This window comes from Scyliorhinus canicula, chromosome 14 (genome assembly GCF_902713615.1).
Source record: "Scyliorhinus canicula chromosome 14, sScyCan1.1, whole genome shotgun sequence".
Classification (NCBI taxonomy): Eukaryota; Metazoa; Chordata; class Chondrichthyes; order Carcharhiniformes; family Scyliorhinidae; genus Scyliorhinus; species Scyliorhinus canicula.
This window is the reverse complement of record NC_052159.1, coordinates 37,601,602-37,613,696: the sequence shown is the minus strand read 5'-3', so window position 1 is coordinate 37,613,696 and position 12,095 is coordinate 37,601,602. Positions and strand designations below refer to the sequence as shown.

The following is a 12,095-nucleotide window of genomic DNA, read 5'->3' as shown; positions in this document are numbered from 1 at the left end:
TTAAATACCTTATCTTTATTCCATCGAATCACTCTACAATACTCTTCTTTACTGTAACATTGGCAGAATCTGCTTTAGTGAATACTTATGCAAAGTGCCTTGTAACTTAGCAATGCCTTCATCCTCAACTTCTCCTTTAGAGTCTCCCAATAGGCGACACTATACCTGGGCAAACTAATTTTTAATTCAGTTCACAGCTACAGCAATGACAAGAACAGTGCAGGCCGAGTGCATATTCACAATTGCTTCTGTCGATCTGTGTTGGCAGCTGAGCGTAAAACGCAGATCTCAGAAAGCTTCAAAGGAAGTACTTAAAGGCCAGATCTCCATACCCTCCCCACAAACTGCGGAGAAACTATCCCGGAGATGCCTTTTGGTCTCCAAATTTTTTTCTTTACTGTTATTCCTTTGGTGATTGTTGAAACACAATGTGTTGTCGATCACAATAAAGCAGCATTTATAGTGGCACGGCAAAAGCAAAATATTGGAAGATGCTGGATATTTTAAATAAAAATAGAAAATGTTGGAAGTATTCAGCATGGCAGCCAATTTGCACACAAAAAAGCAGTTTGATAATGACCAGATAATTTGTCTTGGTGATTGAGAGATGAATATTGGCCAGGACACCGGGGATAGCTCCCCTGCTCTTCAAAATAATGCCACTGGATCTTTTACATCCACACAAGCAGTCAAATGTGACCTGTTTACTGTCTCATCCAGAAGATGGCACATTCCAACAGTAGAGCACTCTTTCATCTTTCTTCCATCTACAGGCGGAGTATCCAGGGACCCATCCCATGGAGAGCCCATCCCACGGAGAGACGGTCAACAAAGACAGAGGCAGTCAATGCCAGCTGGAGAGAACACTTCGTGGACCTCCTCAACCAAAACACCCTTCGACATAAGCGCTCTCGACACCGTCCCGTAACCTTCCATCATCCGACAGCTGAAGAAAACAAGGTCCCTGGCGCAGATGGAATCCTCGCAGAAGTACTAAAATGTGGTGGAGTTTCATTCTTGACAAGAATCCACAATCTCATCACCCCTGTCTGGAAGGCAGCATGTGGGATGATCTCAGAAATGCCTTAATTGTGACCATCTTCAAGAAAGGGGACAGGTCCGACTGCGGAAATGACAGAGGGATTTCCCTACTCTCTGTCATGGGAAAGGCCATTGTGAGAATACTCCTCAGCCATCTCCTCCCACAGGCTGAAGGGCTACTCTTAGAGTCTCAGTCCGGCTTCCGCCCATCAAGAGGCTCAATGGACATGACCTTAAGCGAGTGACAAATCCAGGAAAAGTGCAGGGAGCAGCATCAGCCTCTGTACATGGCCTTCTTTGATCATGCAAAGGCCTTTCACTCTGTCAACAATGAGGGATTGAAGAGCATTCTCAAATTTGACTGCCCGCAGAAATCTGTCACCATTCTATGAGAGAATGGGCCTCAGATTAAACATCTGGAAATCAAAGGTTCTCTACCAGCCCGCTCCTGCCACACAAACCTATCAAGATCCACGGTGAGCCCTTGGACAACGTGGATGGTTTCCCATATCTCAGGAGCCTCCTCTCAGTGCGAGCAGTGGTTGGTGATGAAATCCATTATCGACTCCAATGCACCAGTGCAGATTTCGGAAGCCTGAGGAACAGAGAATTTGAAGACCAAGACCTCAAACCCAGCACCAAGCTCATGAGCGACAGAACAGCCATGATCCTCAGCCCCCTGTATGCATCAGAAACATTGACAATGTACAGCAGACACCTCAAATCCGTGGAAAGATATCACAAATGCTTTTCCGCAAAATCTTGCAAACCCTCTGGCAGGACAGGCACCAACATGAGCGAACACTCCCAGGCACATATATCTCCAGTATCAAGGCACTGGTCACGCTCATCCAGCTGCTATGGGCGGGCCACACTGCTCATATGCCTGACACAAGACTCCCAAAACAATGCTCTATGCCAAGTTCCGCAACGGCAATCGATCGCCAGGAGGGCAGCAGAATCACAGGACATGAATCTGAAAGCCTCCTTAAATAAATGCAACATTCCTACCGACAGGTGGGAATCGCTTGCCTTAGAACGCACAAACTGGAGAAACAAAACATCCACGAAGGCACCAATCACCTCCCAGCGTCGTAGGGTGGAGCCCACGGAGCCCAAGCGTAAACAGCAGAAGGACAATGCAGAATCCAGACCATTCCACCCACCTCATCAAGCACCACCTGCCCTGGACAGAACGGCGGAGCAGCACTGGTATCCCAGCATCGGGTCACTGTCCATGAGGAGTTTGCACATTCTCCCCATTACCTACGTGGGTCCCACCCCCAAGACCCAAAAGGATGTGCAGATATCGGCAGATAAAGCTGGATGTTACAAAATAATGAAAGGGCAAAACCAAAAGCTTCACAGCTAAAGGCATGTAGAATTCAAAACAAAAGGTTGATAGTGTAATATAAATTAATAAATACAATTTGAGTTACTGGATGGATGATATAGATGGGGACCTGAATATTGAAGGTATGCGACATTTAGAAGGAAAAGGATGTTGGGGAAAAAGTGGAGTGGTGGCTCTGTTAATTAATGATGATATTAGCATATTAGAGAAGAATGACCTCAGCTCAAGAAACCAGGATGTAGAAGCGGATGGGCTGGGATGAGGAAGGTAAGAAGTTACTCGTGTGAGTGGTATACAAATCCCCAAAAGTGGTCTTGTGGCACAGTGGCAGCACACTGCCTCTAAACCAGAGGTTCCAGGTTCAAGTCCCACATCATGGGACTTATTGGCCACGGAAGGTGTACTTAACACAATTCAATGGGCTGATAATCAACTCTGGAATCCTTCCATCATCTAGCTCACTAATCCCTAAAGGGGGAGTGTGTGAAGATAGGCTATATTTAAAAAAGGCCCCCGAATTGTAACTACACAGTAAGACAGAGTATAAAGGATCAGAAAAGATTCAGTGATAATCATGGGAGATTTTAATCTACATGGGCAAAGGTAGCCTAGATGAGGATTTCATAGAATGTTTCTGGGATTGCTTTTTACATCACATTCTGGAGCCAACTAGAGGGCAGACTACACCAGATCTGGCATTGTGCAAGGAGATGGGGTTAATTGATTACCTCAGTGAAGGCATCCCCAGGTAACGGTGACTATAAAATTACAAAATTTTATATTTGATTTGTGGGAGAAAAGAGAGGGTCCAAGACTATTATTTAAACTTAAACAAGGCCAATTATGAGGGCATTAAATCAAGAGCTAGCTCGGTGCACTGGCAGATAAAGTTATGGGATTGGTCAGAGATGCAGTGACAGACATTTAAAAAATATTTCAGAATACACAGGCTACGCTCCAATGAGAAGGAAAAATTCCAAGGGGAGGACCCACCGTCCATGGTTAACTAAAAGGGTAGACAATATTAGAATGAGACAACGGTGACTAGAAATATAAAGATGGATAGTAAGTTGCTACAGATATTTAACATTTTTAAAAAGCTAACAAAATGAGCGTTGATCCTATAGAAAGTAAGTCTGGGGAACTAATAAAAAATGCAAGGATTGGAGAATGAATTGTACAGGTATTTTGCATTGGTCTTCCCTAAACAAAGGATACAAGTAACATCCCAGAAATAGCTGTAACTCAGGAAATCAAAGGGAGGGAGTAACTTAGGAAAATTATAATCACCAGTGAAGTGGTACTGAGCAAATTGTTGGAGCTGTGGGCTGACAAATCCCAGTACCTGATGGATTTCATCCTAGGGTCTTGAAAGAAATGGCTGGTGAGATAGCTGATACATTGGCTTTAATTTTCCAAAGTTCCCTAGATTTGGGAAGGATTCCATTAGATTGAAAGACAGCAAATGTAACTCCTTAATTCAAAAAGGGAAGGAGACAAAAAACAGGAAACAAGGCCAGTGAGCTTAACATCTGCTAGAGAGTAAATGCTGGAAGCTATTAAAGATGTTACAGCAGGACACTTAGAAATATTCAAGGAAAGCAGGCGGAATCAACATGATTTTGTGAAAAGGAAATCATGTTCAACCAATTTATTGCAGTTCTTTTAAGCACTCACATGTGTTGTGGTTAAAGAGGAACTGTGGATATTCTGTACCCAGATTTCCTGAAGGCCTTTGATAAGGTGTCACTTCAAAGGTTATTGCGAAAAATAAAAGCTGATGGTGTAAGAAGGTAACATATTTGCATCAATTGAAGATTGGCTAGAGAACAGGAAACAGCGTAGCCATAAATCGGCCTTTTTCTGGTTGCAGGGTGTAACAAGTGGTGTGCCACAGGAATCTACGCTGGGACATCAACTTTAAAAAAAAAATTAGAATACCCAATTCTTTTTTCCCCAATTAAGGGACAATTTAGCATGATCAATTCACCTACCCTGCACACCTTTGTGGGTGTGAGACCCACGCAGACACAGGTATTTGTGCAAACTCCACATAGACAGTGACCCAGGGCCAGGATCGAACCTGGGTCCCCGGAACCGTAACTAACCACCGTGCTAACCACTGTGCCACCCAAGACTTCAGATTCTTACAATTTATATAAATGACTTGGATGAAGGGATGGTTGCAAAATTTGCTGATGACACAAAGGTAGGAAAGTAGGTTGTGAAGAGGACATAAGGAGGCTACAAAGGGACATAGATAGGTTAAGTGAGTGGCAAAAATCTGGTAAATGGAACAATACTTTTCACTGTATACTAATATATGTGACAATAATAAATCAAATCAAATAATGTGGGCAAATGTGAAATTGATTATTTTGGCAGGAAGAATAAAAAATGCATTTAATCGAAATGAGAGATTGCAGAGATTCGGAGAGATCTGGATGTCAGTGCATAAATCGCTATCACAGTAACTTCATTGCAGTGTTAATGTAAGCTTGTGAGAATAAAGGTTATTATTTTAAAAGGCTAGTATACAGATATAGCAAGTAATTAGAGAAACTAAGACAATTTTACTGTTTGTGATTAGAACTGATTACAGACGTAGGGAGGGTATAATTCAGTTATACAGAGCACTGGTGAGACCACATTTGGAATAGTGTGCATACAGTATTGGTTTAAGATGTAAATGTGTTAGAAATCGTTCAGAGAAGTCTACTCGACTAATACCAGAAATGGGCATGCTGAAAGATTGAACTTGTATCCACTGGAGTGTAGAAGAGTAAGAGGTGACTAAGTTCACAAAGGGTCTTGACAGGCTGGATGTGGAGAGGATGCTTCTTCTTGTGGGAAAATCTAGAACTAGGGGTCACGGTTCAAAAATAAGGGATCGCTAATTTGTGACAGAGTTGAGATTTTGTTTTCTCTCTGAGGGTAGTGAGTCTTGGGAACTTTCTTCCTCAAGTGGCAGAGAAAGCAGAGTCTTTAAATATTTTGAAGGCACACCTAGATAGATTCTAGATTAACACAGAGGTCAAAGGTTATCTGGATAAGCAAGAATGTGGCGCTGAGGTTACAATCAGATCAGCCATGATCTTATTGAATAGCGGAGAAGTGGCCTACTCCTCCTCCGAACTCGTATGTTTGCATGCAACAGGAAGCCGAGAATCGGGATAAATGTGTCTTTTTCAGATTGGCAATCTGTAGTTTGTGGAGTGTCACAGGGATCAGTACTGGATTCTCAATTATGCACAATCTATATCAATGGTTTGGATGAAGGGACAGAATGTATGATAGCTAAATTTGCTGAGGGCCTCACGGTAGCATGGTGGTTAGCATCAATGCTTCACAGCTCCAGGGTCCCAGGTTCGATTCCCGGCGGGGTCACTGTCTGTGTGGAGTCTGTACGTCCTCCCTGTGTGTGCGTGGGTTTCCTCCGGGTGCTCCGGTTTCCTCCCACAGTTCAAAGATGTGCGGGTTAGGTGGATTGGCCATGCTAAATTGTCCGTAGTGTAAGGTTAATGGGGGGATTGTTGAGTTACGGGTATGTGGGTTTAAGTAGGGTGATCATTGCTCGGCACAACATCGAGGGCCGAAGGGCCTGTTCTGTGCTGTACTGTTCTATGTTCTATGTTCTAAGTGTGTCAAGAGGCAGAGAACCTGCATTAGAATAGAGACAGACTAATTGAGTGGGTGAACAATTGGCAGTATCAACTGGGTAACGGTGTTCTTGTATTTGGCAGGAAGAATAGAAAAGCATTATTCTATTCAAATAGAGAACAACTGCAGAACTCGATGATACGAAGGGATCTAGGTGTCCTTATAAATGAATCACATAGTTAGTATACAGGTACAAGTGTAGGCAAATGGAATGTTGGCAATTAATGCAAAAATGGAATATAAAAGTAGTGCAGTTTTATTGCTGGTATACAGGGCCTTGGTAGGACCACATCTGGAATACCGGGTGCAGTTTTAGTCTCCTTATTTAAAAAAAATATAATTGCTTTAGAACCAGGTCAAAGATGGTTCACTGGACTCATTCCTGGGGCGAAAGGGTTTTCTCACCAAGAAATGTTTTACAGGTTAGGTCTATATTCACTGGAAATTAGAAGAATTAGGCAATTCTTAGATAAGGTGGAATATTGAGGACATGGGTTTAAAAATAAATGGTCCCCTTTTAAGAGGGCCGAGGAAAACCTTTTTCTCCCAAAGGGTTGGTGGAGTATGAAATTCTCTTCCCAGAAAGCATGGAGGCTGGGTCTTTGAATTAATTAATGGCAGGTGTGACAGATTTTTGTTAGGCAAGGGAGTTAAGGGTTATGGAGGTAGGGGAAGCGGATGGGAGAGAGGTGAAGGCAGACAGGAAAGTGGAGCTAAGACCACACCAGATCAGCTATGGTCTTATTGAATGGTGCAGCTGATTTGAAGGGTCAAATGGCCTACTCCTGCCCCTATATAAATACTGCAGCTACAAGAGCAGGTCAGAGGCTTGGAATTCTGTGAGGGGAATTCACTTCCTGTCTCCACAGCACGATGGCACAGTGGATAGCACCGTGGCTTCACAGCAACAGGTTCCAGGTTCGATTCCCCGCTGGGTCACTGTCTGTGCGGGGCCTGCACGTTCTCCCAGTGTCTGCGTGGGTTTCCTCCGGGTGTTCCGGTTTCCTCCCACAGTCCAAAGACGTGCAGGTTAGGTGGATTGGCCATGATAAATTACCCTTAGTGTCCAAAAAAAAAGGTTAGGAGGGGTTATTGGGTTACGGGGATAGGGTGGAAGTGAGGGCTTAAGTGGGTCAGTGCAGATTCGATGGGCTGAATGGCCTCCTTCTGCACTGTATGTTCTATGTACTATGACAACATCTACAAAACCCGATAACTTTAACACCTATAACGACAAGGATAGCTGATGTATGGGAACACTACCACTTGTAAGTTCCCATCCAAGCCCCACACCATCCTGCCATGGTACTATATTGCCACTCCTTCACTAGCTCTGGGTCTAAATCTAGAACTCACTAACAGCGCTGTGGGTTTACCTACACCAAGTAGATTGCAATGGTTCAAGAATGCGGTTCAGCACCATCATCTCAAGAGCAATTCGGAGTGGACAAATGCTGGCCTACATCCTGTCAAAGAATGAAATGAAATGAATGAAAATCGCTTATTGTCACGAGTAGGCTTCAATGAAGTTACTTGAAAATACAGCCACATTCCGGTGCCTGTTCGGGGAGGCTGGTATAGGAATTGAACCGTGCAGCTGGCCTGCCTTGGTCTGCTTTAAAAGCCAGCGATTTAGCCCAGTGCGTTAAACCAGCTAAAAGAGGAACAAAGAGGATTTGGGAGTCAAAGTACAAAAATCATTAAAAACTTATGGGGAGTTAGGAAAAGCAATCAGACTAACAGAATGCTGACCTTTACTTCAAGGGATTTGTTACAATTATGAGGTATATAACAATGTTATATTTTGGGATTTTATCTTTAAATTCAGGGAAAACTAATGGGGTCATATTACCTGCTCTGAAGTCTGCCGGAAAGCGGATCTGAACGGTTTGATTATTCGAGATTAAAGGGGGCCCAGATTATTTTACTTGGGAATAGGTGCAAAATATTCACACTTCCAGACAATGGCAAAACCAGCTGTGGGAAGCCCGAGAGAATTGCCTGAGAGATGCCGGGTTATAAACCACTGTGCGTTAAACTGTCCATTTACTTCCAAGACAAAAGATTCAATTTTGGTATCAAGAATAGCTACTTAGCATTTTTACCCAAATACAAGGTCCAGGTGATGCACACATGGTGATGGATTTTACAATGGGAAGGATACAGAGGAAGCCATTATGATATTGGATTACAGGCTTTCCTAAAACATTATTGAATATTACATCCTTCCATTAAAAGGTCAGAAGTGGGGATATTTGCAGATGACTGCACAATGTTCAGCAGTGTTCGCGACTCCTTAGGTACTCAAACAGTCCATGTCAAAATGCAACAAGACCTGGAAAATATCCAGGTTTGGGCTTATAAATGGCAAGTAACATTCACACCACACAAGTGCCAGGCAACGGCCATCTCCTACAAGAGAGGACCTAACCATTAGTCTGTCAATGTCTGGGGGGAGAGAGTGAGAGCACACAGACATATCCATGGCACAGCCCACAGGAATGCAGGTTGGAGCTCACGCTCAGATTGGAAAGATTAAATTGGTGTACATTTGAGAGAGTTAAAATGAAACTGGAGGATTTTCCTAGTTTCAGCAGGAGGGAGAAGTCTCCCAGAAAACTCCACTGTGAAGAACATTCTGGAGTTAAAAATTTCCAGGCTGGAAATAAGAAAAGATCAGAAGTAAATCCACAGTAGAGAAGAATCAATTCTGACTGATTCTTGAAAGAGTTGCATGTCTGAGTAAAGGATAGTCTAACACACACCTGTTAGTTATTTTGTTTATCAGCTGTATTAAAAGTTCTGCTATGCTTTAAAGAATAACCTGCCTAAAAAATAGTGCTCAAGACATAGGTGCCTTTAGTCTGTTTGTTACAGTAATGTTTCAGTCATACTGAGCTCTGGTTAGACTCCATAACAGAGTACTGCATGTATTTCGGGCACTACTGCATGTATTTAGGGCACTACACCTCAGGAAGGATACAAGCATTCGAGGGAGTGCAATTCAGATTCCCCAGAATGAACAAAGATCTTAGAAGGTTGAATCATGCATAAACTTGGTTTTTGTTCCCTTAAGTACTGAAGATGGAGGGGAATTTGGCAGTGTATATTTTTTTTGGTTTTTTTTCTTTAAAATTTCACATTTTTTTCCAATTAATGGGCAATTTAGCATGGCCAATCCACCTAGCTTGCACATTTTTGAGCTGTGGGGGAGAACCCCACAAACACAGGAAGAATGTGCAAACTCCACACGGACAGTGACCCAGAACCGTGATCAAACCTGGACCTCTGTGCTGTGAGGCCACAGTGCTAACCCACTGCACCACTGTGCTGCCCTTTGGCAGTGTAATGACAGAAACTATTCCTTCCATGGGAAGTAAATCCCTCATTTAATCTAAACCAGATAGTATGGAACTTGAGAAGCACTTTTTCCACACAAAGGGCATCAGAGATCTGGACACTAAATCAATTGGAATGTTAAGATTTTTGTTGGGTAAAAGCATCAAGAGATGTGGAGCTATGTCAGGTAGCTGGAGCGGAGCTACAGGTCAGCCATGATCTGACTTGATGGTGAGCTGTTTTGAAGGGTTGAATAGACTTTGACAAAGTCATCAGACTCAAAACATTAGCTCTTTTCTCTCCCTACAGATGCTGCCAGACTTGCTGAGATTTTCCAGCATTTTCCCTTTCGATCCATGATCATAATGAATGGCAGAGGAGACTCGAAGGGCCGAACAGCTTCCGCCTGCCTCTATTCTCTATGTCAAAAGCCACTTTGCAAATGAAAGTCTTTCTTTTGCAATGCGGAGTTGGAGCAAGTCATGACTCATCCAGGATTGCATGTCAGATAAAGCCACTGTGAAAGCACAGGGGCTGTGGCTGGGGATTCAAACCGGCTGTTCTCAACGCCCAGTGGAAGTGGAAGCTGCACAATTTGCCCCCTTTCCATCCACTCGAACCCGTGCCTCCGGGGAGGAAAAACAAGCCGACCTACTCCCGGAGATAGCCGGCTGCATTGCCACTTGCCAGGCTGGCCATGAAGTTGCTGGCTGCCCAGGGAGAAGCCACGGGGAGGGGCGAGATGTGAGTTAGAGAGACCCGTCGGTCGGGAGGCGGTCCCCCGGAGCAAAACGGTTGACATGCCGCCGGTAGCAAGGGGTCTGAACTCACCAAGAGCAGGAGCGTGAGGGCGGAAGCGGCCGCCAGCTGCAGCGCCTCGGCCAGCGCCAGGTCCATAGCTGTGCAACCGCCACCCAGCAGGCCCGCCCGCGCGCGCCGCCCAGCATTCGGTCCCGGCGCCGCGGCTACCGCGCGAGCCTATGGGAGCCGAACAGCGAAGCGGAAATAGTCGCCAACCCAGCGAGCGAGCGAAGAGGGTGCTCCGGGCGCCAAGAAAGGAAACCTAGTCACCCACTTTGGCGGGGGACTCCCTATACAGCGCCGCCCGGCGCCGGAGAGCCGCCGCTGCAGCAAACCTGACCATGCCATATTGATAAGGGGAAAACAAACGTAAGGAATCGGAGTTGGCCTTAGGCTATGTCAAGCCTGCTCCCACATTCAATATGATCATGGCTCATCTCCACTTGGGTTTCAACTCCACTTTCTTGCCCAGTTCCACTCTCCCTTGATACCTTGAGACACCAAAAATCTGTATAAATGTAATCAATGAGAGCGCATCCACAAGCTAATGCGAAAGAGTTTACTATTCACAACCCTTGTGAAGAAATTTCTCCTTATCTCAGTCTTAAATGATTGGCCCATTTATCCTGAAACTGTACCCCTTTAGCTTCCCCAGTCAGAGAGGCATCTCTTTATGCAGACAATCCTTCATAATCTTTCATTGTGCTAAACGTTTATAGACCCGATTTACTCAGTCTCTCATCCGAGGGACCAATCTAGCTTTGACAAAGAGTCATCTGAACTCGAAACGTTAGCTCTTGTCTCTCCCTACAAATGCTGGCAGACCTGCTGAGATTTTCCAGCATTTTCTGTTTGGTTTCAGATTCCAGTATCTGCAGCAATTTGCTTCTAATTTGGTGAACCTTCTCTGTACAGCTTCCAATGCAATAAATATGGAGACCAAAATTGCTCAGTATTCTACATGTGGTGTCACCAAAGCCCTGTACAATTATAGCAAGACTTTTATTTTTGTACACCAATTTCTTTGCAATAAAGGAATTCACTTCCTATTTGCATCCTGTGCCAACAGACTAACCTTTTCTGTTCCTTATACAGCCAAGTCTCTCTGGACATCATTGTGGTTCCCAGTGAACACATCTGTAGCAAGTGTTGGTTGCTTGAGGAACTGCGGCTCAAAGTTGATGAGCTGGATTCTAAGCTTCGGATGCTGCAACACATCCTGGAGGGGGATAGGTATCTGGATACTGTTCCAGGAGGCAGTCACACCCCGTAGATTAAATACCTTGAATTTGGCCAGTGGGTATGGCTGTAAGTGAGGCAGGTAGAGGGATTCAGGAAGTGGGGTTGCAGAAGCCTCAACCCCTGAACTTGCCGAAAAGGTTTGAGATTCTTGCTGCCTGTGTGGACGGGAATGGGGACTGCAGGGAGGAGGAGGAAACTGACCACAGCACCGTGGTACAGGGAGTCATTCAAGTGGGGGGAGAAAAAAGAAATGTAGTGGTAATTGGGGATAGAAAATTAGGGGTATTGACACTGTTCTCCGTGACCAGGATTGAGAATCCCGAAAGTTGTGTTGCCTGTCTGTTGCTCGGGATCAGGATATCTCCTCTGGGAAGATCCAGTTGACATGGTCCACAAAGGTACCAATGACATACGTAGAAGAAGAACAGAGGTTCTGCTAAGGGAGTATGAACAACTGGGAGCTAAATTAAAAAGCAGAACCAAAAAGGTAATAATCTCTGCATTACTACCTGAGCCACGAACTAATTAGCACAGGGTCAATAAGATTAAGGAGGTGAATGCATGGCTCAAAGATTGGTGTAGGAGCATGGGCGGCACAGTGGTTAGCATTGCTGCCTCACGGCGCCGAGGTCCCAGGTTCGATCCTAGCTCTGGGACA

At 44.6% G+C, this 12,095-nt stretch overlaps 1 protein-coding gene across 2 annotated transcripts in view; it reads right to left on the bottom strand.

Annotated features, from left to right (window-relative positions):
* Positions 1 to 10,393, bottom strand: part of alg5 (ALG5 dolichyl-phosphate beta-glucosyltransferase) — a 45,981-nt gene extending 35,588 nt beyond the window's left edge. The window contains exon 1 of one of the 2 annotated variants that reach the window (XR_005463161.1): positions 10,226 to 10,393. Coding sequence is in view for 1 of the 2 variants with exons in the window: in XM_038818056.1 (XP_038673984.1) it covers positions 10,226 to 10,291 (66 nt within the window). In the remaining variant the exon portion in view is untranslated. The remainder of the gene's footprint in view (positions 1 to 10,225) is intronic. The other variant, XM_038818056.1, reaches the window with a different exon arrangement.
* Positions 10,394 to 12,095: the final 1,702 nt, after the last annotated feature.